The 26,772-nt window shown below is 54.9% G+C and overlaps 2 protein-coding genes across 6 annotated transcripts; one reads left to right on the top strand and one right to left on the bottom strand.

The window, feature by feature from the left end:
* Positions 1-10: 10 nt before the first annotated feature.
* Positions 11-18,950, top strand: MAN2A2 (mannosidase alpha class 2A member 2). 4 transcript variants are annotated; one of them, XM_049614201.1, is made up of 25 exons: positions 11-167; positions 424-625; positions 1,473-1,622; positions 2,171-2,428; positions 2,499-2,643; positions 2,760-2,931; positions 3,376-3,503; positions 3,702-3,875; positions 4,280-4,466; positions 6,701-6,878; positions 7,197-7,399; positions 7,608-7,790; positions 7,946-8,060; positions 8,288-8,355; positions 8,505-8,670; positions 9,192-9,428; positions 9,652-9,774; positions 10,094-10,208; positions 10,453-10,586; positions 10,756-10,897; positions 12,471-12,604; positions 12,899-12,973; positions 15,003-15,197; positions 15,363-15,473; positions 16,308-18,950. In XM_049614201.1, exons 3-25 carry the CDS (start codon positions 1,491-1,493, stop codon positions 16,458-16,460), a joined length of 3,528 nt encoding a protein of 1,175 aa, XP_049470158.1. In that variant the 5' UTR covers positions 11-167; positions 424-625; positions 1,473-1,490; the 3' UTR covers positions 16,461-18,950. The 4 variants fall into 4 exon arrangements, with proteins under 4 accessions (XP_049470158.1, XP_049470159.1, XP_049470162.1 ...); XM_049614202.1 differs by having other exon boundaries at positions 11-625; XM_049614205.1 differs by lacking the exon at positions 12,899-12,973 and having other exon boundaries at positions 12-167.
* HDDC3 (HD domain containing 3) lies at positions 18,577-26,772 on the bottom strand. Of its 2 annotated transcripts, XM_049614246.1 has the most exons (6): positions 26,658-26,772; positions 26,291-26,346; positions 25,940-26,180; positions 24,544-25,633; positions 22,278-22,453; positions 18,577-18,732 (listed from the first exon to the last, which is right to left on the bottom strand). In XM_049614246.1, exons 1-4 carry the CDS (start codon positions 26,767-26,769, stop codon positions 25,503-25,505), a joined length of 540 nt encoding a protein of 179 aa, XP_049470203.1. In that variant the 5' UTR covers positions 26,770-26,772; the 3' UTR covers positions 18,577-18,732; positions 22,278-22,453; positions 24,544-25,502. The 2 variants fall into 2 exon arrangements, with proteins under 2 accessions (XP_049470203.1, XP_049470200.1); XM_049614243.1 differs by lacking the exons at positions 18,577-18,732; positions 22,278-22,453 and having other exon boundaries at positions 25,549-26,180.

Below are 26,772 nucleotides of genomic sequence, written 5' to 3'. Positions count from 1 at the left end.
CGGGCGGCCCCGGCCCCGCGGGAGCGCGGCTACGGCGCGCGGAGCCGGCGGCGACGGCTGGGCGGACGCCCGCCTTCGCCTGCGTCGCTGCCTCCGCGCGGGCCGCCGCCCCCGGGGATGTGAGGGGCGCAGCTCGGCCGGCGGGGCTCGGAGGCCGGCTGCGGACGGTAACGCGCCGGGCGGACCCGTGGTGGAGGAGGGGTTTCCGTCTGACCCCGGGCCGCGGCCGGGGTGGGAGGCAGGAGCGCGAGCGGCGCTTGGGCTCGGAGGCGGCCCGGGGTCCCGCACCCGGCCGTTGTCGTTGCGGTCCCGGGGCTGGGAGGGTCGGAGAGGGCCTCGGCCGGGAGGGCCGGGAGGGGGCTGGGCCGGCGGGACCCGGCGGCAGGTGCCTACCCACCCTGTGACCCAACTCCCTCCCCGCAGCTCCACCCACTCTGGCCTAGACCCAGCCTCCAAGGGCTAAAAATATTGCCCGGAGGCTCCTGTGCGGAATCAGATCGCGCTAAGTAGGGCAGACGGCGCAGAGGCGACAGAGCTCCTCGGCCCCGGGGCCGGAGCAAGTCTCCGGGGCGGCGGTTCCGCCCACGCTCGGCCCAGCAGCTAGCGGCCTCCCTCCACCCAGCAGGCAAGTAGGCTTCCGCGGGCGTTGGTAGCGGGCACTGGTCTCCCGAAGTTGACCCACAGCGGGGCAGCTGTGCCCAGCCTCCCCATAGCCAGGGGACATTCGGCACCAATCACTGCTGGCTTCCCAGGGGGTGCCCCGAGTGCTGTATAAGCAAAGGCCGAAAGTTACCCACTGCAGGAATCCGAACTGGCCGGGAGAAGATGCAGGGCCCTCTTTATGTTAGAAATACAAGCCACTGCTGCTGCCTTTTAAGCTCATTATGTTTTTCTTAATGAGAGAGGTGCTGTGCCAGGCACTCTTTCTGGTGAGTATCAGTCTGATCCAAGAGGGCAGGGAGAAAGGCTTCCCTGTCCGTTTCTTTAACTGGATGCCAGTTTCTTCCTCGGAAACTAGAAGCACGTGGCCAAGGAACCTGGACACTCACCTCCTTTGATTGGCTGTATCTTTCTTGTAGGCAAGCGATGCAGAAAGCCGGTTAGAATCAGGAGGTTGTGAGGTGAACTCTGGAGGCGGAGCTGGGAAGTTTGTTATCCGGTCGTGTTTTTTATGGCATTAGCCTGGGAGACAGCATCCTCTGTACCCTAGGGGCAGAGCTCCCACCAGGACCAGGCAGGACCAGCTTTACATACTCGTGCTTTCTGTGTCTCAGCTAAGAGAGTAGGATCCCGGTTGGGTCAGGATCCGCAGCCGGTGTTGGGATTTGGGGCTTAGAAACTTGCTTTTCTTTGGAGTCAGGCAAATAGGTGTTCCTTGAGAGTAACACTCAGGCACTCACTGGGGCATTTGGTGGAAAGACCAACAAAGGGATTTTGTCTGCTGGAGCTGCATATGGTGTTCCTCCTGCCAGGTGTGTGTGGAGGCCAGTATGAAGCTGAAAAAGCAGGTGACAGTGTGTGGGGCTGCTATCTTCTGTGTGGCCGTCTTCTCGCTCTACCTCATGTTGGACCGAGTGCAGCATGATCCCACCCGTCACCAGAATGGTGGGAACTTCCCCCGGGTGAGTCATGCCTGGTTGCTAATCTCTTCGTGTACCAGTCCCTGAGCTCAGGCTGAGAGTCCGGGTCAGCCCAGGACAGGAGGGTTTCTTCCCAAAAGGCAGATTTTCCAGAAGCCCAGAGATCAAAAACAGTGATGGCAAAAAGAAAGAAGGAAGGGAAAAGACGAACTGCCGGCTTGTCCTCCTGAATTCTTGGCAGACATTGCTAATGGATTGCAGCATTCGTTCCCACTAAGCCCGGATGCAGTCCTTGTCAGCACAGCCCTCCTGACAGGCCACACTGGTTGTCGAGAAGAGGCACGCAAGATGAAATCTTTGCCGTCCACGAGCCAGGGAGTGGGGGCACTCCCAACCCAAGCGGATCGCAGTTCTCTGTAGTGATTTGCACATCTTTCCTCACCGGACCAGAGCCATCCAGCCCCATAGGCTCGTGGTTCCGCCTTCAGCTGGGGAGGGAAGGACCACAGGCCCTGGGTGGTGGGCCCCACGCAGAGATCCTTCCTGTGGCACAAGGAGCCGTGGGTGATTGCTTTCTGGTCTTTCGGCAGAGCCAGATTTCTGTGCTGCAGAACCGCATTGAGCAGCTGGAACAGCTGTTGGAGGAGAACCATGAGATCATCAGCCACATCAAGGACTCTGTGCTGGAGCTGACGGCCAATGCGGAGGGCCCGCCCGCCATGGTGCCCTACTACACGGCCAACGGCTCCTGGGTGGTGCCGCCAGAGCCCCGGCCCAGCTTCTTCTCTGTCTCCCCCCAAGACTGCCAGTTTGCTCTGGGGGGCCGGGGCCAGAAGCCAGAGCTGCAGGTAGGGGTCAGAGCCGGCAGGGACCTCTGGTGGCTGTGGATGGGCACTGAGCTACTCTCTGGCCTGGCAGATGCTGACTATATCGGAGGAGTTGCCGTTTGACAACGTGGATGGCGGCGTGTGGAAGCAAGGCTTCGACATCTCCTACAGCCCGCACGACTGGGACGCTGAAGACTTGCAGGTGTTCGTGGTGCCACACTCTCACAATGACCCAGGTGAGGACCCAGCAGGGCCCCGGGGGCCGGGCTGTGCGGAGAGGTTTGTGATGGCAGAGGTAAGGGAGGGGCAGAAGATGCTGGCATCCTCAGGGTATCCTGTGCTGGTGCCCTAGGCTGGATCAAGACCTTTGACAAGTACTACACTGAGCAGACCCAGCACATCCTCAACAGCATGGTGTCCAAGCTGCAGGAGGACCCCCGGCGGCGCTTCCTCTGGGCGGAAGTCTCCTTCTTTGCCAAGTGGTGGGACAACATCAACGCGCAAAAGAAAGCAGCCGTGCGAAGGCCAGTGCCCGCCGGGGAGGCATGGGAAGGCTGGCCTCTGGGCCCTGGACTGGGTGCCAGAGCAGCTGGGTGCCACACTGTGGGTGGCAGGGGGAGGCAAGGGGAAGCAGGGCCGAGGGGAAAGGGCATGGTGGAGGGGCCGAGAATGAGAAGGCAGGGACTGGTGTGATGGCCACTGGGTCACCGGTGTCGGGAGAAATCAGAGTTAGGTGCAGTCGTATGCACAAGCCAAGAGGGAGCATGGGGCCTGGTCCGGAGAGAGGCAGGGCCGGGACAGCATGGAGGCTGTATGGAGGGAAAGGAGAGTGCCTGTTTGTTCTGTTGGTCCCGGGTGTGGGTGAGCGGGCTCAGTAAGGCCTGTGCGCACAGGTCCCCGCATCTTCTGGTTGGCGGGACTGGGCAGAGCATCCCTGCCCCACGCTGAGTGTGAGTCCTTCACTCCAGGCTGGTGGGAAACGGGCAGCTGGAGATTGTGACAGGAGGCTGGGTGATGCCGGACGAGGCCAACTCCCATTACTTTGCCCTGATTGACCAGCTCATTGAAGGACACCAATGGCTGGAGAAAAACCTCGGTGAGTCTGGGCTCAGGAAGGAGAGTCTGCCCCTGTAGCTGGACCAGGGAACAGCAGGGGCTGGGCACAGGGATCGGCAGGGGGGTGGTTCCCCTCTAGGCCGATTCCACCAGGCATGGGCTCAGTATGATGGCAGGAAAGGAGCTGGGTCCCCAGGACCTGAACCCCTCAGGACCTCTGGCTTCCGTGCCCTCTCAGGAGCAACCCCACGCTCTGGCTGGGCTGTGGACCCCTTTGGACACAGCCCCACCATTCCTTACCTGCTGCGCCGTGCCAACCTGACCAGCATGCTGATTCAGAGAGTGCACTATGCCATCAAGAAGCACTTTGCTTCCACCCACAGTCTGGAGTTCATGTGGAGACAGAACTGGGGTAAGACCAGGTAGGGTGGAGGGTCACAGGAGTAGTGCTCACTGCGGAAGGGAAGGGCAGGGTATGAGGGTAAGACCCACGTCTTTCAGAGCAGACCAGCAAGCACTTACACAGACCACCAGAAGTACTGTCCTCCTTCCGGTTACACTGGGGATCGATCACATTGACCTCTGGCCTTTACAGAGCCCTCGTCTATACTGAGGGTCTGTCCCAGGAACTGTGGGCTCCAGATCCCTCCCTGTGCCCCTTGGCCTGCCCGTCTTCTGCAGCCTTAAGTCTGGTCCAGGCCTCACCTTCTGTCAGAGCTGCACGTGGCTGGAGCAGATCCCCAGTCTCCTGGCATCTCCGTGACCCGCTCCGGAGGCTGCCTGCTGGTGGCCGACTGCCCGGTGTGTCTTCTACAGACTCGGACTCCAGCACAGACCTCTTCTGCCACATGATGCCCTTCTACAGCTACGATGTGCCCCATACCTGTGGCCCGGATCCCAAGATCTGCTGCCAGTTTGATTTCAAACGCTTGCCTGGTGGGCGCATAAACTGCCCCTGGAAGGTGCCGCCCCGGGCGATCACAGAGGCAAACGTGGCTGAGAGGTATTTGCTCCCGGCCTAGGCTGGGCCATTTTCACTCCACGGGGGAGCCAGGAGACCTGGCCTTGGTGTGGGCTCTGCTGCACGGGGGTGCTTCTGGTTGTACGTCTGTAAAATGGCAGGCGGGGGCGGTGGGGCTCAGGTGGTGAGTTCAGGTCCACAGCCGCTAAGGTGGCGGCTCCTTCACTGAGCCTCCCTGGAAAGCTGGAGCAGCTCTAAGGAACCACCTTTTCCAGAATGGTTTTATTTCCCCAAATGAGTGTGTTTCCCAGCGTCCTAACAAACTGCCAGAGCCGGTTGACCGACTCAGAAGTGAATAATTCTCAAAAAAGGTAGTTTCTTGTACCATGTGGCCTAATGTGCCTTTGGTTACTGCAGGCGTCTTGCCTTAGCTTGATGCAGGCCAGGACCCCCCAGTGCTTGTGGACCATTCACAAGCACGTTCAGTCCTGCCCAACAGCCCCCAGCATCAGAGAAAGCACACCTGTCCCCCTGGGGGGTTGTTAGGGACCCCTAAAGATGTCCCTGTGGCTGAAGTCTGCCCCCGCCTCTGCCCACTCTGGAAAGAACAGATTACCAGTGACCTGAACCGTGGGTTAGCTGGAACCCACTAGCCTTGAGAATATAACAAGTTGAGCTGGTTTTCATGAGGCAATACTCTGATTTCCATGATGTCCACGAGGTGAAGCATGTGACCAAAAGGGAAAGAAAGTGGTCTTTTGTTTCTGAAAGCCAGAAATCTAAATGCAGATTCCAAGCAAGAATCCAGGACTATTAAGGGGTGATTTTTCTTAAAGCAGCAGCTGTGATCAGATGCCAGCCCAGCTTTGCAGAGAGCAAGTCATGAGAGTAACTTCGTTTTCTCCTTTGAAAGGCTTACAAGGCTGATAAATTAGAGGGAAGTGGTATCTAGGAGTCCTCTCTTGAGAACAAAGTAGGAAAGTACAAGCTGGATCAGCACAGTTAAGTAGCTTAGTGGCAGGCTGACCTACGATACCTATAACACGCCGACGACTGGGTTGGTCTAAATGGAGAAAAAGCTTTAACGATACGCTACAAGGTTTTGGTTTCCTATTGATTTGACCAGTAACTTCGATGAAAAAGAAAGTGATAAACGTGTGTATATAGTTCCTACTGTGTACCAGGCGCTAGTCTGAATTTTATTTATTTATTTATGTTTTTTGGTTTTTGTTTGTTTTTTTTTTTTTTTTGAGAGCAAGAGAGAGCACAAGTGGGGGCGGTGCATAGAGAGAGGGAGACACAGAATCCAAAACAGACTTCAGGCTCTGAGCTGTCAGCACAGAACCCGACTTAGGGCTCAAACTCACGGACCGTGAGATCATGACCTGAGCCAAAGTTGGACGCTTACCCCACTGAGCCACTCAGGCACCCCTACCAGGTGCTGTTCTAAGTATGTAGCAAATAGTAATTTATTTAGTTCATTTTAGCTTTCACAACATTATGATGGTAGGTATCGATGCTATTCTGATAAAAAACCGAGGCCTAGCAAGGTTAAGTAGCTTAACCAGGGTCACTCAGCCAGTACACGTAGAGCTGGTATAGTATGGTTCTGCTTTTAGGTCTTCAGAGCTGTGCTAACTTGTGGGCAAAGTGAAGCTGGGGTGTCAGAATGAGGACCCCCCCTCCAACCAAAAGATCTCAGTAGGTTGTGTGCGACGTGGGTCGAATCCAACCAGATAGGATTTATCGGATGTAAATGTAAAGTTCCATCCTTAGTCTCAGGAAAGAGAACAGGAAAGGGTCGGGATGGGGAGAAAGGCCCTTGCTGAACCACACGTATGGGAAACCCGCGTGGTGGCCGAGGTCAGCACTGGTGTGACCGTGGGGCTGCCGGAGACGCCCCCGTACACGCATGCGGCACACTGGGCTGGCCGAGGTGTGTGTCCTGCCTTCTGTTTGCCGGTCAGCCCACCCCGGAGTCCCGCATCAGTGCCAGGCCCCTCACCCTGAGGGACGTGGGCAGAAGGGCGGCTGGAGAACCACTGGTGATGCAAGGGGGGGGGGGGGTGCCGGGCCTGTAGAGCCTGAAGGGAGGCACAGGGGAATGCGGCACGTCTGTGGTGTGTGTGAAGGACCCCGGGGCAGGGGTGTGCTGTCGTGCATGGTGTCGGCCTGGAGTCCGGGAACTGCAGCCGAGCATAGGAAGACCTGGGCCCTCCCCGCTCCCTTCCTCTGCACCGAGCCTCTGTGTCGGGCCCGCGCCCTTCCGCCCGCAGGGCAGCGCTGCTCCTGGACCAGTACCGGAAGAAGTCCCGCCTGTTCCGAAGCAACGTTCTCCTGGTGCCGCTGGGGGATGACTTCCGATACGACAAGCCCCAGGAGTGGGACGCCCAGTTCTTCAACTACCAGCGGCTCTTTGACTTTCTCAACAGCAAACCTGACCTCCACGTGCAGGTGTGGGGAGGCGGGAGGGGGGACGCTGAGCTGGGGAGGGGGGAGGCCCACGGTGCTGCAGCCTGGCCCTTCCCGAAGGCGCTGTGCTCCCCGTTCCCGACTCTTGGGCAGGGTCTCCCTTTGGTGTGAGAATTCCTTGCCGGCCCCCCGGGCTTGGCGTGCGGTGGGAAAGAGTGGGATATAGTGATTGCAGGTGGGGCGCGTAAGCAGAATCCTTGCCCCTGGCACTGGGCTGCAGCATGGTGGCGGGGGAGGGGGGGTTGACAGGTCCCAGAAGACTCCGGAACTGATGGAAGCGGGTTTTTGGGGTCCCTACAGGCCCAGTTTGGCACCCTCTCTGACTATTTTGACGCTCTGTACAAGAGGACAGGGGTAGAGCCGGGAGCACGGCCCCCAGGGTTTCCCGTGCTGAGCGGGGATTTCTTCTCCTATGCCGACCGAGAGGACCATTACTGGACAGGCTATTACACTTCCCGGCCCTTCTACAAGAGCTTGGACCGGGTCCTGGAAGCCCACCTGCGGTGAGACTCCCACCTTCCGCCTTCCTGGCTGGAAGGAGTAGAATCGGCTGTGGGATTTAAGGAAGGGCTGGATTGGCTCAGAAGGCCCTAGAAAGGCTTGGAGACCAAGGCAGGCAGAGATGTGGTGGAAAGGAGGGAATGGGGCTTGCTGAGCGAGGGCGGGCCTGGGAGTTGTGTGGGCAGGAGGCTGACCTCTGTCTCTGGGCAGGGGCGCGGAGATCCTGTACAGCCTGGCTGTAGCTCACGCGCGCCGCTCTGGACTGGCTAGCCAGTACCCGCTCTCCAACTTCGCCCTTCTGACGGAAGCTCGGCGCACCCTGGGCCTCTTCCAGCACCACGATGCCATCACCGGCACTGCGAAGGAGGCGGTCGTGGCAGACTATGGCGTCAGGTGGGGGCCCTCTCCTGCTCCCCGTCGGCTCCACACCCTTGCCCGCTGTCCCAAAGAAAGGCCATGCTGGCGGTCAGGGGGCAGGCCTGCCGGTGAGGTGCACAGTCTGTGGCCATCTTCTCCATGGTCCCTCTCCCACCCCCTGTCCCCCGCAGGCTCCTGCGCTCCCTCGTCAGCCTGAAGCAGGTTATCATCAACGCGGCACACTATCTGGTGCTGGGGGACAAGGAGGCTTACCGCTTTGACCCTGAGGCTCCCTTCCTCCAAATGGTGAGCCCCCTCCTCCATCTGCTCTGGGCGCCCTCGGGCGTGTGCGGTCCCATCCAAGAGCAGTGGTGTGAGGGTGTCGCTCTTCTTTTCCTTCCCTGCCCTGGGGTGAAGGATCTGTGCCCAGGGAAGCTGGTGGTCCACATCCGGGACAGGTAGGGGAGGAGGCAAGACTCCGAGCCAGGCCAAGGCCCGTGACAGTTCTTCCCTTCCCACCCCCTTAACTCCAGGATGACACCCGCTTAAATCACGATGCCCTGCCGGAGCGCACAGTAATCCAACTGGATTCCTCGCCCAGGTGAGCCAGACCGGGCCAGGCACAGAGGCGAAGCCGCTCTGGCTCCCGACACCGTCTCGCCCCCTCGCCTGCCCAGATACTCTTGGCCTCTGTTTCTGCCTCCGTTGCCCAGGAAAAGCCTGCCTGGGTGAGCCTGCCTCTGCCTGCAGGTACGTGGTGCTGTTCAACCCGCTGGAACAGGAGCGGTTCAGTGTGGTGTCCCTGCTGGTCAGCTCGCCCCGGGTGCGTGTCCTTTCTGAGGAGGGTCAGCCCCTGGCCGTGCAGATCAGCGCACACTGGAGCTCTGCCACTGACGTGGTCCCTGATGTCTACCAGGTAAGGTGGGGGCCCGGGAGGTGGGCCCCAGCCCTCCGTGCTCATCCTCGGCCTCTCCCCGGGGCCTCCCTCTGCCTTGTGACACCCGCCTCCCGCCCTCCTGCTTACGCCCCAGGTTGGGGACAGCCGTCTTGGGGAGAGGGGTTGCCCAGAGGACAAGCACTGTTGGCATTTGGGTCTGTCCTCGAAAGGCAGGTGAAGTTTGATAAACTATGATAATAGTGAGAATGGGGGCCAGGGTGTCGTGTTATTCCTTCGTTCATCAAGTGTTTGTGGAGAGTTAATGTGCGATTGCCATTTCCTAGTTTCTCAAATAGCATTTGAGACTCCTAAAAGTCTGACCCGAAGCAAGTAATGTCACTTCCACCTTCAGAGGAGGGGACAGAGGCCCCAGCAGGTACAGGGATCTGCTCAGACTTTATCAGTTAGTAAGAAAGCCCCAGGACTAGAATCCCGGGCCTGCATCCAGAACCGGTGCCCGTGCCGTGGGCCGCGCTTCCTCACCCTTCCTGTGCCAGCAGGTGTCTGTGCCCATCCGCCTGCCGGCCCTTGGCCTCGGCGTGCTGCAGCTGCAGCTGGGCCTGGACGGGCACCGCACCCTGCCCTCCTCTGTGCGCATCTACCTGCACGGCCGGCAGCTGTCCGTCAGCAGACAGGACGCCTTCCCTCTACGTGTCATTGACTCTGGCACCGGTGACTTCGCCCTCAGCAACCGCTACATGCAGGTCTGGTTCTCAGGCCTTACCGGGCTCCTCAAGGTAAAGGGCCAGGGCGGGGAGCCGAGGAGGGTGTGCGTGGCGGTGGGGCGGTGCTGAGCCAACACCCGACTGACGGCGGGCCTCGGAGCGGGCCGTCTTGGCTCCGGGCTGACGGCACGGGGAAGCTGGGCTGGCTCCTTGGGGAAGTTCGTCCGTGCCCTCCCAGGGGGCAGGCCTGACATGCTGGTGTGGGGCCAGGGGTCAGGGCTGTGTTTCTTGGCAGAGCATCCGAAGGGTGGACGAGGAGCAGGAGCGGCGGGTGGACGTGGAGTTCCTCGTCTATGGCACCCGCACGTCCAAAGACAAGAGCGGAGCCTACCTCTTCCTGCCTGACGGGGAGGCCCAGGTACCCTAAAGACTCCTCAGAACCCCCGCAGGCCTCGGGAGGCCCCGCCAGCGGAGGGCACGAGGAGCCACGTGACCCGAGGCGGTGAGGCGGAGGGGCACGGGCCTTCCTCCAGGACGGTGCCTGCTGCCAGGGCCCTCGAGGGGGCCGCCTCCGGGAGGCGGGGTGGCCGAGGAACGGCCGCGGGGGCTTGGGCCGGCCCAGCCAGGGGTCTCGGGCGGAGGCCTGCCGGCAGAAGTACTTCCGCCGAGGCCGGGCCGGTGCCCCCAGGCTTTGCCTTCCGTGCTGCGGCTTCAGCTGCCGCCTGCTCTTTCCCCAGCCCTACGTCCCCAGGGACCCCCCCGTGCTGCGTGTCACCGAAGGCCCTTTCTTCTCAGAGGTGGTTGCGTACTACGAGCACGTTCGCCAGGTGGTCCGGCTCTATAACCTGCCAGGTGAGCCCTGCCGCTCGGAAGGTCCGAGGGGAGGCGGGGGCTGCAGGGGTGTGCACTGCTCTTCCTTTTGCTCACGGCTCATGCGTCTGTTCCCAACAGAGGTATCGTTTGCAATGGGGTCACGGTAATTCTCTGAGAGAGAAGGTCCTCCAGAAATGCGGGGCGTCGCCGGGGGTCTGGGCACAGCCTCTCCCTGCCCAGTCTCTCTGGCCTCTCCATGCTCGCCCTTTGTCTTTGTGCCCAGGGGTGGAGGGGCTGTCTCTGGACATGTCGTCCCTGGTGGACATCCGGGACTACGTCAACAAGGAGCTGGCCCTGCGCATCCACACAGACATTGACAGCCAGGGTGCCTTCTTCACGGACCTCAATGGCTTTCAGGTGATTTTCGGGGCCCCGGAGAGCACACGCAGCAGGCACTGGGAGCGGTCTGCCCTGAGGGAGGAGGAGGAATCAGAGACGAGAGTGATCAGGGACTCCTTCAGACTGGGGACCCGTTGGTCCCACATGGTGCCCGGATGCCTGTGACCTGCTGGCCTTCCCCTCCCAGGTGCAGCCCCGGCGCTATCTGAAGAAGCTACCCCTGCAGGCCAACTTCTACCCGATGCCGGTCATGGCCTACATCCAGGACGCCCAGAACCGCCTCACCCTGCACACTGCGCAGGCCCTGGGTGTCTCCAGCCTGCACGATGGTGAGCGGGGCAGGAGCTGGTGCACAGAGTGATGGGCGGGGTGGAAGCCCATCTGTGCCCCCCGCCTCTCCCCTCAGCGGTCCCCACCCCTCCCCAGTCCACATCACCTCCATGCCTGTAGAACCATTAACAGCAAGCCGTTAACTCCCGCCAGTCACACACGGGCATGGCAGGAGGGCAGGCCACTGCCGTCACCCTCGCCCCTAGCGGAGGCAGCCTTGGAGGTGACGCGGGGTAGGGGGGGTGGTGGGTGCCCCATTGGAACCCTTTAAGAAGCATCATGGTACTGAACAGTTACTCTCCTGGTCAGGGATGGGAGTAGGGACAGTTGAAAAAGTGCATATGATGTTATAACAGCAAAGAAGAAAAACATATGCTGTTTTTAAAAGAGAGAATGGCATTTTTAAGAATTCAAACAAGGGCATGAGGAGTGCTGGCCTGGGGCTGGGCACGCCGGGCCAGCTGAGGTGGCTCCTACGTCCCCAGAGTAAAGTGAACACTTTGCTCTTTGTGGCCTCTGAGGCCTTCAGATGGTTCGTGTTAGGGACAGAGCCTTTATGCAGGGCTGAGCCGAGAGGCTTCGCCCGGGGGTTGGTGGCTGGGGCAGTGGAGGCCTGACCCCCTGCTGCAGGAGTGTGGCTCTGATCGCCCCGCTGTCAGGCTCTGCCACGGTTCTGTCTACGCTGTCGACTGCTAGCTGAACCCCACGGGATTCTCTCTGCCTTTCTGGAAAATAGCGTGCTGAGAGATTATTGTTATATACGCACGGGTCCGTTTTAGGACTTTCGGATATCTTTCCAAAAAAAGATTGCTCAACATACAAATACGTAGGAACTGCAGAAGTCAGAATGTCAGGCTGGGGAGATGGTTAGGGCCATCTGAGTGGACGCTCTCAAGAGATTCTTAGAAAAACAGGTGCTGGGAAAAATCCTCACCCCAACATATGTCTGCTTTGCGGCCAGCCCTTCCCCAAGCTTATTTTACGAAGAAAGCACAGGCGGTCATCTGCCATCCCTTTTCCCCAGGGTGACCACAAACGACACCTGATTGGAGCTTCTGTCTGATTTGCCATCTGCCTGTTCTCTCCGCACTCTCCTTGTGACGGATGAGGCGGCAGAGCTGGAGTCTTTCCCAGCCTAGGAGGAGGGTGGGAGGGCGCGGGTTCTAGTCCCAGCAAGCTCTGCCCCAGCTGCCTGGACCGGGGCCGCTGCAGCAAGTGCTGCTGGCTGGCGATGGCAGTTTTGTGTTCGCTGGTTTACTCTGTTCAAGTGGCCAGTGCAGCTAGCGATCGCCGCCCGAGCTCCCAGGTCTGTGCCCCCTCCTCAGGCACGGAGCGTGGGCGGTAAACTGCCAGAGCCTGCTTGCTCCCTCCGGCCTCTTTTGTTTCTCTTTTGTTTCCTCTTCTGTGATACCGGCCCTTCGCTCGGTCCCCTTCCAGCTCCAGGCCCCCGCTCTTCCTCTCCTGAGTGACTCCGCTTGAGGCTGTAGCTCCCCGGGCTTTTCCCTCGGGGCCTGTGGTTGGGATTCTTCCAAAGCCCAGTATCTGCTTGGGGCTCACGGTGAACTTCCCCAGGCCAGCTGGAGGTGATCCTGGACCGTCGGCTGATGCAGGACGACAACCGGGGTCTGGGCCAAGGGCTCAAGGACAACAAAAGAACCTGCAACCATTTCCGCCTGCTGTTGGAACGGCGAACCCTGGGCAGTGAGGTAAATTCTGGACCTCCCTCCCGGGGAGCCAGGTCAGGCTGGTCCCTTGGGCAGCAGAGCTAGAGGCGGGCGAGGGGTAGCGAGAGTAGTGCTTCTCCTGGGGTGCGGGGGGTCAGTCTGACGCTCTGCTTCTCCATCTCCGGCAGCCTGGCGCCTCCCTTCTCCCACAGCGTCCTGTCGCCCATGCCCCCGAGCCATCTCCCGCCTTCCTCTGTGCCCCCTCCCCGCCGCCATGTTCTCTAACCCTCTCTGCTCCAGCCCCGTTCATCTCATGGCTTTCTTTGCCCCCACCAGCCTGGCTTTTTCTCCAAACTGGCAGCCATGTTTAGGGGCTTGATCTTTCACAGCAGCAGGAGCGATAACCGAGAGGTAAGGGCCAGCCACGGGGGGTCGAATTAGTACTAGCCACCGGTAGCTGGATTCGGAGCCTGCGGAGGATGGAGCCTGCCACCCAGCCTCCCTGTCTGTGGCTCGGTCCTCACCCACCAAGGAACTACTGATCACCCGCTGTGCTTTAGGGCCTGAGAGGGACACAGACTCTGACACTGACCCTGCTCTCCAGGACTTCCCTCGGGAGTAGGGGTGGGGGGTAGGCAGAAGTAGCTTGGCTGGTAGTAGTGGGAGAACGTTGTGAGCCAAGGAGATCGAGGACAGTTTCTGGGGGACATGTTGACCAGGCACAGCTGTGATGGATGGGGTCTGATGTAAACACAAGGACTGGGGCGCCTGGGTGGCTCAGTCGGTTAAGTGTCCGACTTCGGCTCAGGTCATGATCTCACAGTCTGTGAATTTGAGCCCCGCATCGGGCTCTGTGCTGACAGCTCGGAGCCCGGAGCCTGCTTCGGTTCTGTGTCTCCCTTTCTCTTTGTCCCTCCCCCACTCATGCTCTGTTTGTCTTTAAAAAATGAAGAAACCTTTAGAAATTTTTTTTTTTAAAGCACAAACTAAGGCAGAGGGAGACCACGTAAACAGGGAAGAGCAGTGAGTTCACTCAGCTAGGCCACAGCTGCTAGTCCAGCGTGGTAGCTTCTAGACACATGTGGTTATTTAAGTTAATTAAAATTAAATATAGGGGCACCTGGGTAGCTCAGTGGGTGAAGGATCCTACTTGATTTCAGCTCAGGTCATGATCTCAACGTTTTTAATTTATTTTTGGGACAGAGAGAGACAGAGCATGAACGGGGGAGGGGCAGAGAGAGAGGGAGACACAGAATCGGAAACAGGCTCCAGGCTCCGAGCCATCAGCCCAGAGCCTGACGCGGGGCTCGAACTCACGGACCGCGAGATCGTGACCTGGCTGAAGTCGGACGCTTAACCGACTGCGCCACCCAGGCGCCCCTCAGGTCATGATCTCAAAATTGTTGAGTCTGAGCCCTGTGTTGGGCCCCCCTGTGACAGCATGGAGCCTGCTTGGGATTCTCTCTCCCCACCTCTCTGCTCCTTCACTGCTCACATTCTGTCTCCTTCTCAAAATAAATAGACTTAAAAGAACTAAATAAGTTCAGTTCTTCAGTCATACCGGCCACATTTAAGTGCCCAGTGGCCACAAGTGGCTAGCAGTTACTCTATTAGTGCAGGTATAGCTTATTTCTATCTTTGCAGAAAGTTCTAGTGGCCGTTGCTGGGCTAGCATGGGGTCAGGGTTCGGTTGGGGCAGACTAGTGGGCCCAGAACGGCTGGCTGTGGGGCCTGGACTTTATGTTGGAGGCCAGTGCAGGATCTGAGCACGGAGGGATGCTGTCGGACTCTGCCCTGAGCTTGTCCATCTAACAGTAGGAATAGGGCAGATCTCCAGGGAGCCTGGAGGCAGGTGATACTTTGCAGGCTGTTCAAGCGGGAAGTGTTGGTGCCTTGAACTGAGCCGCGGGAGGGAAAGGTTGGGGGTGGGTGTGAGGATACTGCCGAGATGGGGAGAGATTCTGGGTGATTGGAAGGAAGGTGGCACTAGGGACAGAAGTCCAGAGTACAGAAAAGTGGCCGCCTTGGGGGAAGTGCAGCTTAGGCCTGTGAGTGTGGCATACAGGGCAGTCACCCAAGCGGCCGCCCCCGGTCGGAACAGCTTGGGGAGCACTGGGCCCGAGGATCGGGGCCGGCGCTATGGGTGTGGGGCTGGACCCGGAACCGCAGGATCACTCAGGGTACTTGCTCCATCCGTTACGGGCACACATCTGTCTGTCACCCGTTCTCCCGCACTGAGGATCTGTGATGGGAGATGGATGGCACTCACAGGGCGTGTGCTCACATTAGTGTGAAAGCAGAAACCCCCAAGGGAGAGGAGACGTGTCCCTTATAGGTTGTGGGAGATGGGGAGTGACCACACATGGAGGGTGCTGGAGCCTTCCAGACGCTTCGGGGAAAGCTCTCTTCCCCTTTGCCCACATCTCGGCCGACCTTGCAGGTCCAGGATGGCCACACTACCAGCTACCCATCCCTCCTCAGCCACCTGACCTCCACGTACCTGAATACCCCAGTGCTTGCCCTGCCTGTAGCCAAGAGGCAGCTCCCGGGCCCCGGTCTGCGCTCATTTCATCCCCTGGCCTCCTCCCTGCCCTGCGATTTCCACCTGCTTAACCTGCGGACGCTGCAGGCCGAGGTGAGTACCCCGCCCTGCTCTGTACCTCCAGGACTGGATTCTGGCCTTTCCTCACCCACACTCCTCCTGGTCCTGGTCCCGGTGCTGCCTCGAGGGCAGTGCTGTTGCACCCACGAGCACTGAGCAGCACCCGCCCCCACCACCCCTTATGTGTCTGTCACCCAGGACGATGCCCTGCCCTCGGCAGAAACCGCACTCATCTTACACCGCAAGGGTTTTGACTGCGGCCTTGAGGCCAAGAACTTGGGCTTCAACTGCACCACGAGCCAAGGCAAGGTGAGAGGGGCCTGGTACAAGCAGGAACACGGTGCACCGGGGCACAGCAGGCATGGGGCTTGGGAGACTGCGGTGAGGTGAGCAGCGGAGAGAAAAGGGAGAAGCCGTTGATGAGTGATTTCAAAGCAACTGAGGCCAGGGCACATTCTGTACAAGGCATGTGCTCCGTGAGTAGGGGCCACAGCCAGATGCAGTGGAAAACATCAGATATAAAAATCCAGGGGCGCCTGGGTGGCTCTAGTCGGTTGAGCGACCGTCTTCGGCTCAGGTCATGATCTCGCGGTCCGTGAGTTCGAGCCCCACGTCGGGCTCTGTGCTGACAGCTCAGAGCTTGGAGCCTGTTTCGGATTCTGTGTCTCCCTTTCTCTCTGAACCTCCCCCGTTCATGCTCTCTCTCTCTGTCTCAAAAATCAATAAAGGTTAAAAAAGTAAAAAAAAAAAAAAAAAAAAAAAAAAAATCCAAAGCCGTCATGCTGCGACTCTGAAAGCTCTGGTCATGGTTCAGGCAGGCGCTGACAGGTGCCCCCACGTGCCACAGCCCATGCTGGGCACTGGCGATTCCGGAGTGGACCTAACACAGTCCCTGTCTTCAAGGAGTTCCCTGCTCAGTGCAGTGGTTCCTACCCTGAGGTCTGTGGATGGGCTTTGGGGTTGAGCAGAGTGAGCCCCTGGCCCGAACACAAGCTCTCGTGCACAGCTGGGCACCATGTTGCCCAGAGGGGCCAGAGCCTCTGTGAGGTTCTTAAAGAAGCAGCAAGTCATACAGAGAAAAGAGCTGTGTCACATAACGTGTGAACACCCAGCACAGCCCTGTGCCATGTTTTCTCTCCACAGGTGGCCCTGGGGAGCCTTTTCCACGGCCTGGATGTGGGTTTCCTGCAGCCAACCTCCTTGACATTACTGTACCCTCTGGCCTCCCCCTCCAACAGCACTGACATCTATTTGGAGCCCATGGAGATTGCCACCTTCCGCCTCCGCTTGGGCTAGCACTTCCTGTGGCCTGAAGAGAAAGTTCATCCACAGAGACTGCCTCTTACATAAGGTCGGGTTGGACAAACCAGATGGGTATCCTGTCCCGATCTACCTCTCAGAACTGTGACAGACTGGGCTCTGCCCTCATTTTCTGTTTCTCGTTGCTTCTGTGTTCGGTGGCAACCCCAAACCCGGTGTCGGGTAGGCAGGGCAGATGCTAGTGAGATCTTGGCCAGAGGGTCCTTGGTCAGAGTGGGCGGTGCCAGTCTCTGCTTTGGGTTGTGAGCGGCACCCATTGGGCACAGGCTCAAGCACCCACCTTTCTCCCAAAATGGGATGGAGGAGAAGCAGGGTCAGGAAAGATAGGGGAGGCTGAGTGGGTAGGAGCCCAGCGCCAGGGTCACTGGAGGTGGGAGCTGGTTCTGGGTGGGGGGGTGTCCTCTGGTTACGTAGGGACTGGATGTCCCGATGTGAGCGGGAACTGAGTGATGGCTGGGAGGAGGGGGTGGGGACCCAGAGTTAGCAGAGTGGAGGAAGAGGAATCTCCACTTTCTGCGATGACTCCACTGGGAGGACTCCACGCCTCGGCTAGCGGCTGTGGTGCGGCAGGAAGAGACCATGCGTCCCTAGAGACCATGTCATGGCTAGAGGTCATAGCACGCTTCAGGTACCAAAACCCCCATCTGGCCCCGGGCGCCTGGTCCGTGTGTTGATGTATGAGATGGTGGCAGGGACGTGGGGGCGTCTTCCGTCCTCGCTGACGCCTCTTCTGTTCCTGTACTCTGTACACCACTCTCCTCGAGCTCCTTCCCACCCTGGGGGCATCTGGTCTGGCATACTTCCTTTCCCTGGAAGGAAAATGAAGCCTCCAGTCCACCTCCCCTCCCCATGAGCGTGAGCAATTTGAGAAGGCTTTCTGCTCCGTCCCGTCCCTACGGTCAGGCCATGGAGCTTCAGCTGTGGTACATGCTTCTACAGAGGGATTTGGATCCTGGCACAGGGACTAGGGTTATGTAGAGTGAATTAGGAGGCAGTATGTCTGTTCAGCAGCCTTCATTCCGCTTCGATTAATAGAGCAAAGGTTTTGACGGTCTCTATAGCTGCCGAAGCAATATTTGGTAAAGTTTAAGATCTACCCCTTGTTAAAAATCTTAGTAAGTTAAGACTACAAAGAAACTCCTAATCTAGATTAAAAATCTCTATCAGAAACCAGCAGTTAATGACATTCGAAAGAGTCAGACACCACAGGCATTCCTATAAAAGAAATTAGCCAAGGACATACTATTATTTAGCAGGGTCCTGGCACCATAATCCCCATAGTAGAGCAGGCGAAGGAGGGGAAGTTACTACTGTCGTTATTTGGAGACAACAGAATGGCAACCTATAAAATCTACGAGAATCAGCTGGAGACCTAAGACCATTCTGTAAGTGGACATAAATGATAGACATCATGCTCCTGTAAGGATTTCGGTCCTCTCCAAATCAGCCCATAAATTCAGTGTGTTCCAGTGTGATTGAATACTTTTGGAATTTTGATGAGTTCTAAAGTTCATTTGGAAGAGTAAATACATGAGAGTACTAACAAATTCTGAATGGTGGTGAGTTGGGGGTGAGGGGGCGCCGAGGGGAGGAAAGGGCACATGTCCCGTGGCATTGCCCCAGGGACTCTCAGGCAACCACACATGGTCCGTGTGACCTGGTGTGGGATCGGAAAGACAGACTGATGGAACCAAAGTCAGAGTCCAGAAGCAGACCCAGGTAGATGGGAATTTAGTGGGATAAAAGGATTATTTGAAGTGGGAAAAAGATGGATTGCTTTAAATAGTACTTTAAGTCACTGGCTATCAAAGTAAGACATCTGTAGCTCACAGTTTCCACAAAAATTAGTCCCAGAGAAAGGAACAAAAAAAATTAAACTACAAAATTACTGAAGAAAATACAGGGTATTATCATACCTCTGGTGTGGAGAGCTGTTCTAAACATAACACAAAACCTGAAAGATGTAATAAGGGAAAAGATTAAACAGATTTTATTACCAAAAAATATTGAAAGTTTTACGTATGGCGGAAAACATCAAGGTTAAAATACAAATGGCAACCTGGGAGAAGATGTTTGCAACACCTCAAAAACCGGTGAGTTAATCATTTTGGGTGAAAGCTTGCTTTGGGGTCCTCAGAGAAGGTCCTCTGGGCCTGCTGGGCCCCTACCTGAATATCAAGAGTCCTTCCTGATCATCCAGGGCTGTTGGCAGCTTCAGGCCAGGGCACACAGAATCCTTTCTGTATCACTGTGGAAGAAATAAGATTATTGATGTGAGGTGCTCAGCAGAGTGTCTGATGCATAGAGGAGCTCAATAAATAGGAGCTATGATCTTACTAGTAAAGGATGCTAAACAGTTATATTATAGCAGGTGTCAATTACTCGTATAAGATGGCTTATAATCACATGATAAGGGAGACTGTGCCTCCTAGGAAATGAGCAAAATAAAGGATGTTTATCTTTGGATATCTTAGATGTACCATGAAATCATTTATCTGCCAGGAACAATGTTTAATGCTACACACTGGCCTTTTAAAACGACCTAGCGTTGTTCAAGGTGTGGTCCGGGATCACCAGAAATACTTGTTTCAAGTCCGGCTTTTTGGCCTCTCCTCACTAGGGCTGCTCCTTCAGCCTGGACGTAGGACTGAGGGCCTGTGGAGCAGAGACTAAGACTCGCTAAGACAGATCTGTAACAGGAACACGAAACAAATGTTCCTGTAGAACGTCGAAGAACGTAGAAGGAAAAAGCCGATTCCTGGGCACAATCTACTGAACCAATTTCTGGGATGGCAGTCAAAGGATCTTTTTTAACAAGCTTCCAGGTGATTCTTTTGCACACATAATTTAGAAATGGGCCTGTGATTTTAAGGCACGCAGCCATCCTTTACCACCACGTGCTGGCACTGAGGCCTCAGTTCTGAGGGTTGTAATCATCGTCAGAATCCGGATGTGACACAGAAGCAACTCAACCACCGGAAATAGCATTCTGTTCCTCCCGGGAACCCTCCATGCACTTAGAACTTAAAATACAAAGTTCTAGCCCATTTCCACGAAGAGAGGACTGTATGGCCAGTTGGAACCATGGAAGGGAGACTGAAACTAAGAACCCAGTCCTCCCATGCAGGTTGAGGCAGGCGCAGGTGGTGCTCTGATTCAGCTTGCCTAGGAGGTGGGCACAGAGAAACCTGTAGAAAGAGCGACCTCTCTAACCTCCGAGTTCACCTGCCTACCCCACGGTCACCGAGGTCAGCTAACTGCACTCATGTGCTCACAGAGGGGGGAAATCCCAGTCTGGGTAGCAGGACTGAAGCTTACCATCCAAAATGGAGCACCCTGAAAAACATGTTTGTTTTTCACTGACAAAAATACGTACAAATGACAAATACCTCAAGGGCGAGAACAGGCAATGGAGGAGGAGACCAGATCCTTCAGAGCAAACCAATTTTACATAAAGTCCGCGGGAAATAATTCAGAACTTAACAGTTACCTGGCCCAAGTGGGTCTGCGAAGAGTCTCTGTCCATTATGGGGCCTGACCTTGCACCTTCCTAACCGAGAATAAACCTGATCTGAAAGTCCACTCTGGGCACAGGAAACCCTAGGGGTTGGAGATGAAGGCTTCCCAGCGTTTGGAATGTGACAGAGTTGAAGATTGAAAACACAGCACCGAGTATGGAAGCCTCAAGAAGCTCTCTCAGTGGAGGAGGAAAGATGGGTCTCCCTGTCAGCCTGCCTGGGGACTTGCACTCAAACCAGAGCAGTGAGTGCACCTACATCTGCCTCCTCAACTCCTAATGCCTATGAATGGCAAGTGAGATATTTACAATGCCAAAGCATAGAGTAAAACAAGAGGAACTCTCCTTTGACCAAGAATGGAGAGAACAGCTACAGGCCTGAGCAGACGGGAAGCTCGCAGCTCGAGACAAAGCCCAGCAAAGGGCAGCAGCACTGGCACAGACAGGGCACCAAGACTGACCCAGGAAGGCCAGAACCAGGCTGAGCAAAGAGCAGAGGAAAGCAAAGCAGAGGCTGCCAGCAAAACATGACAAAATAGAAGCAACCCCAAACAATGCTTTATTGAAATACAGTCTACGTATGGGATAAACACTGGATTCTGTGCAAATGGTATGGAGACTTTGTGGATTTGGAAAACAGAACTAAGGAATCTACTTGACCACACCACAGAGATAAAAGGAAAACCTAAAAGAGAGGTTAAGAAAGATGGCAGATAGGGGCGCCTGGGTGGCTCAGTTGCTTAAGCGTCCGACTTCAGCTCAGGTCATGATCTCACGGTTCGTGAGTTTGAGCCCCGCGTCGGGCTCTGTGCTGTCAGCTCAGAGCCTGGAGCCTGCTTCAGATCCTCTGTCTCCCTCTCTCTGTGCCTCCCCCATTCTCTCTCTCTCTCAAAAACAAATTAAAAAAAAAAAGAAATATGGCAGATAGATTTAGAAGCATTACCATAATGTTTAGTAGCTCTTTTAGGAGAGACTAGTGAATAGGGAAGAGGAAGCCTTCAAAAGGAAAGTGGAGGCACTCTTCAGACACGAAGAAAGACAGGTGTGCGTCCTTGTGGTGAAAGTACTCACCCAAGTTCCAAGAAAGGTACATTAAAAAAAACAATCCTCACCTACATATATTGCAAATAAATCCCTAAAAATCAACCAGATTTTTAGGAAAGAAACTCCATAAGGAAAGACTATCAGATGACAGCAGACAGTTAGCAACAGTGAACAGGGTACCTGAAGACCAGGAAATAGTACATTCACACTTAGAGAACATAACCACTAACTCTGGATTTGGTATTAGCTACACTGTCATTCAGAGTGAGGGGGAAATGACATTTCAAACATCCAAAGGCTGAGAGTTTGCAGTGTGCAAAACTTCAGTGGAAGAAAAAAGGTGTACCTGGGAAAAAAATCCAGGGTGCATCAACCAAGGGGGGGTATACCTAATAAGCACTGGCTATAAATTATAATATAGCTTAAAAAGAACCAGAATGAGAATTCTAGATAGCAATAATGTTAAGTGTTATTCCAGGGGTCCTCGTTCGGAAGAAATATAAGCACACCTCAAGATTCACACGCACAAAGGAATTTTTGAGGATGAGGATGTTCACTGGAGCATTACATGGTGTAGTGAAAAGCTGAAAACGAAACTTAATTGTCTATCAGAAAGGGGAATGCATAAAAATAAAATACTGTCCATTCATATGGCGAAATACTATAAAGTAGTTCAAAGGAGTGAGCTAAACACTTATGAGCATCAACATGATACACCTCATGAGCATTGCTAAAGGAAAAGAAAGTTACAGGGGTGCCTGGCTGGCTTAGTTGGTAGAGCATGTGACTCTGGGTCTCGGGGTTGTGAGTTCGAGCCCAGCGCTGGGTACAGAGATTGCTTTAAAAAAAAAAAAAAAAAAAGGTTTACAGAGTGATATATACTTAAGATAAAATACTCCAAGTACTCTAAGGACAGTCTTTTCAACAAATGGTGTTGGAAAAATTGGATAGCCACATACCAAAGAATGAAGTTGGAAGCTTATCTTACACCATATACAAAAATTAAAATGGATCAAAGGCCCAAATGTAACAGCTAAAACTATAAAACTCTTAGAAGAAAATAGGAGGAAATCTTAATGAGGAATCTGGCAGTGATTTCTTAGGACACCAAAAGCACAGGCAATAATCCTTCTGGAAAAGATTCACACCACTCTAGATGCCATTAAGAACGTGCAAGGTTCATGGGAAGAAACCAAAATATCAACATTAACAGGATGCCAATTGGGAAATACTGATGCCAAACTCTCGGATGACTTTGAGAGGGTCAAGACTTCCGTGGAGGAAGTCACTGCAGACGCGGTGGAAACAACGGCAAAAGAACTAGGATCAGAAGTGGAGCCTGAAGATGGGCCTGAGTTGTCACTGCAATCTCAGGATCAAACGTGACTGGGCGAGGAGGAGTTGCTTCCTGTGGATAAGCAAAGAAAGTGGTTTCTTGAGATGGAATTTACTAGTGCGATGCCGTGACGACTGTTGAAATGACAACAAAGGATTTGCAATATTACTTAAATCTGGGTTGACTCCCATTTTAAAAGTACTACTGTGGGTAAAATGCTATCACACAGCATTGTCCACTACAGAGAAATCATTAGCAGGGTCAGTCAGTGCGGCAAACTTCACTGTCTTATTTTAAGAAACTGCCGCGGCCACCCCACCTTCAGCAACCAACACCCTGGTCAGCAGCCATCAAGACAGATACTTCACCAGCAAAAAGATTATGACTCACTGAGGGCTCAGATGATGGTTAGCATTTTTTTTTTGGCAATAAAGTATTTTAAAATTAAGGTACATATACTATTTTCTTAGAGACCTGATGCTGTTGCACACTTAATATGCTGCAGTATAATGTAAACCTAACTTTTATAGGCACTGGGAAACCAGAAAGTACATTTGACTCGCTTTATTGTGATATTCTCTTTATTGTCGTGGTCTGCAACAGAACCCACGATGTCTTCAAGGTATGCCCGTAATCTCAAATGGCTCAGGGGAAAAAGTTCCTTATTCTGTACTTCGAACTTTGAAGTTTCTGGTTGTTTAAAAATACATATTTAACAGATTAAAAAAACAGATACCTACTACATCGGCTCAAATCAAACATCTAGGGAGGCCTTGGACTCATCATCCAGCCAGCCCCACTAGCCACTTCAGACCTGATCTTTACCATGTCCAGTAGTTGGAGCTGATCTCAGTGTGGTCACTTTTGTCTGGTTAAAAAGGCCAGGGGCAGAGATGGGGGGGGGGGGGGGGGATGAGGGCCCAGTAGGGGGCATCTGGCTGGCTCAGTCAGCAGAGCAAGACTCTTGATTTTGGCATGGTGAGTTCCAGCCCCATGTTGGGTGTAGGGATTACTTAAAAATAAATAAATTAATTAAAAAAAATTTTTAAAGGCCCAGTAGTGTGGCAAAAAGAGAGGGGATTGTGGTCTTCTGTTACTGTCTCTCTATTTGATCGTTAACAAGTCTTCTCACCTCCCTGAGCCTTGCATTTTGTCTCTGTGAAAGGAGAACAGTATCCCTACCCTTCACTGTCTCATGTGGTTATTATAAAGAACAGATGAAGTAACACAAGTTAAAAGGTGTTTTTGTAAAACAGCAAGCACCTTGTGACAATTTACCCCTGCATTCAGTAGGGTGATTTTTATTGTCCTGAAGGCTTAATTTTAGGTCACTTAAAAACTGTAGATTTATTACATATGTGTGTGTATATATGTGTATGTGTGTGTGTGTATATATATATAAAGTTTAAGGGAATAAAATTTTTAAAAATCCTGTAATCCTACCCCCCCAAACTAATTTATTAAAAAACTAAAACCAAAATTCTCCAAAACATACCACACCCCAGTCTGCCTTAAGAGGATTACATTGAACTCTGCTGATCTGTTTACTTGGGATGGTCCTGAAACTCGATTCCTTTATACTTTTTAAAAAAATGTTTATTAAAATTTTTTTTTTTTTTTATTTTTGAGAGAGACAGAGTGCGAGCAGGGGAGGGGCAGAGAGAGGGAGACACAGAATCCGAGTCAGGCTCCAGGCTCTGAGCTGTCGAATTCGGGGCTCGAACTCAAAAACCGTGAGATCATGACCTGAGCGGAAGTGGGAAGCTCAATTGACTGCGCCACCAGGCGCCCCAATAAACTCCTTTCCTTTTATAATTTTTTTTTTTAACATTTATTTTCGAGAAAGAGAGTCAGACAAAGTGTGAATGGGGGAGGGGCACAGAGAGTAGGAGACACAGAATCTGAAGCAGGCTCCAGGCTCTGAGCAAGCGGTCAGCACAGAGCCTGATGCGGGGCTCGAACCCACGAACTGTGAGATCATGACCTGAGCCCGACACTCAACCGACTGAGCCACCCAGGTGCCCCACTCCTTTCCTTTTAAAGGCCACCTTGTTGCCCTTCACCAATGTCCCCCCGACAGACACCGCGATGGGCGTTCGTTGGGTACGTAACCATCGTGGTCTAGCACGAAATGGCCTTTGACCTAACAACGATTTCCTCACCTCCCAGGCGTACCCTTTCCGAGGGGCCAATAAGCCCCAGCTGCTCAGCAGTGACTAAACACCCTTCACCGGAAGACCTCTGCCCGCGGCGCCACGAAGCGGCCCGCCCCCTACCCTAAACTCCGCCCACCCCAGGGCTCGCGGGCTGGGCCGCCCCGACCACTTCCGGAGGTGCCCGGAAGTCCATGTCACTTAGCAACCCAAGGCACTGGCAGAAGGCTAGCGCTGAGACCTGGGATGGGCTGCGGTCTGGGACCCGCAGTCCCCCACCGGCCCTGTCATATTGCTCCTGGGGTCTCTCCAGGGCTCAGCTAGAGCAGCCAGTACGCAGGTGGCATTCCTTTCCAAAACGTCAGTCATCCCGTCCCGTTTTCTTAAGGAGGACGACGACTACCATTTTTTGAGCGCCTATGTGTCAGGCTCCATCTGAGACGTCACATAATCTAAGCCTAATAATTACACAGCCTGTCTCACTGTTAAGGAAACCAGGCTCAGAGGGGTTGAGGCGCTCAACCTGAGGAACCTTTCCCCGGGGGACACACAATTGGAACCCTGCCATGCTGAATCCCGCATCCCAGTTCCCCATTCAGGAGGTTGGGGAAGGAGCAGCAAGAACTTAAACCTTTACCCAAAATGTTTTATTTTCCATAATGACTTATGAACGAGTGTTTATATAAGCCCAAGTCCCTGGGGGGGGGGGGGGGAAGGGGGGCAGGGTTTTGGCCCGTGCAAAATAGCAAAGAGACCCAAGGAGAAGGGGCAGTAAATGCGTTAGAAATGGATGAGCTGCATCTGATTTCCTCAATCCAGGGCTCAGCTTAGTTGGCAGGAAACCTTGAGAGATATCTGGGCTGAATAAATCAGGGAGTGAGATCCAGAGGCACCAAAAGGTTGGAATATGATTCCTTTCTGGCCGGAGGAGGCTGAAGTCTGGGCCACCTGGTGGCTGCAAGCACTGCTCAGAGTGTCAGCCCCCGCTCCTTAAACAGCTGCTTTAGAGCCTCTTCCAGCTGTCGGTTTGTTCCCTGAAGCCCCTTCACCACTTGCGCTGCCCACTCGAAGTATTCCTGGACTCGATGTTCAGACCATCCTGCATGAGAACGGACAGAAAACTGCTCATAGGACATCCAGGACAGTATTGGATTTTGCCCACTTCCTGGAGGGCGTGGTGCACGGCCATGAGATGAGTGCCTGATGGGATCTGTCCAGAACACTTGCCCTGGGCCCAGTTACTGTTATTTCTACGGTGTGAGAGGAGACCAGAGTGGTCTAGTATTAGCTTGGGGAGTCAACAAGAAAGCCCAGGCTCTTTTCTTTCCAGGGGAACTGACCAACCTGTGCCTGGGGAAGGTGGGCGTCCCTCCCCTTCCCCTCAGGGCAGGTGGGGGGAGCGTACCCTCTGGGGTGCAGCGATTCAGGTCCCTCAGATTGTACAGCTTGTCTGCCAGCTTCACCAGTTTAGCCCCGGGACTGCTGTGGGGAGCCTGCTCCACCTGCAGCCGCTTTCTCTCCAGCTTGGGCAGAGTCTTGTCATCTGTTACCTCCTCCACCAGGCGTCGCACTTGTGCCCCGAAGTGCAGCTCCACCTCATCCAGGGTGGTGTCTGTGTCCTCCACTGTGTCATGGAGCAGCGCTGCCTGGGGACAGGCTTCCACTTAGCCCTGCGGCTCCAGCCAAGGGGTGCTCAGGGCTGAATGGGGCCCCCGATCCCCACCCTAGCTCCTAGTGGAGGAACGACGAGAGTTACCTGTAACACCACAATGTCAGTGACTCCCGCCTCATGGGTCAGGATCCGAGCCACACCTGACGGGGCAAAGCAGGAAGTCAGGACTGAGGGAGTCCCAGGCTGCGTGTTGTGGATTCTGTAGAGCCAGATGTGGCTTCTCGCTAGCCAGATGACCTTGGGCAAGTCCTTTACTCTCTTTGGGTGTCAACTGTGCAGAGGAACAGTGATGCCTACCGCCCCGGGCTGTTGTGAGGCTTAAACACGAAAGGTGCCTGGCACAAAGCCTGGTACAGAGCAGGTGCTCAATGAGGTGTAGGCCCTCCGCGTTCCCGTCCCGGTCCCCACCCCCTAGACGCCGCTGCGGCTGCTCCCGAGGCGGTGCGCCCACCGATAGGGTGGTTGATGTAGGGTGTCCCTTCGGGGTCCTTCCGCCGCTGCAGTCGGTGCTTGCGAGCCGCGAAGTCGGCAGCCTCCACTAGCTGCGTGGCCTCGGAGCCCATCGC

Source organism: Panthera uncia (assembly GCF_023721935.1).
Source record: "Panthera uncia isolate 11264 chromosome B3 unlocalized genomic scaffold, Puncia_PCG_1.0 HiC_scaffold_2, whole genome shotgun sequence".
NCBI lineage: Eukaryota > Metazoa > Chordata > Mammalia > Carnivora > Felidae > Panthera > Panthera uncia.
Note: the sequence above shows the minus strand (reverse complement) of the source record. Positions and strands in the feature narration are given on the sequence as shown.

Bases quoted from the DNA above. Each gene is read 5' to 3' on its own strand.
- MAN2A2 (XM_049614201.1), top strand. From the start codon at position 1,491: ATGAAGCTGAAAAAGCAGGTGACAGTGTGTGGGGCTGCTATCTTCTGT. The intron at 1,623-2,170 runs GTGAGTCATGCC...GTCTTTCGGCAG, and splicing joins ATGGTGGGAACTTCCCCCGG to AGCCAGATTTCTGTGCTGCA. The intron at 7,400-7,607 runs GTGAGACTCCCA...GTCTCTGGGCAG, and splicing joins GTCCTGGAAGCCCACCTGCG to GGGCGCGGAGATCCTGTACA.
- HDDC3 (XM_049614243.1), bottom strand. From the start codon at position 26,769: ATGGGCTCCGAGGCCACGCAGCTAGTGGAGGCTGCCGACTTCGCGGCT. The intron at 26,347-26,657 runs GTGGGCGCACCG...TTGCCCCGTCAG, and splicing joins CTACATCAACCACCCTATCG to GTGTGGCTCGGATCCTGACC. The intron at 26,181-26,290 runs GTAACTCTCGTC...GCCTGTCCCCAG, and splicing joins CTGACATTGTGGTGTTACAG to GCAGCGCTGCTCCATGACAC.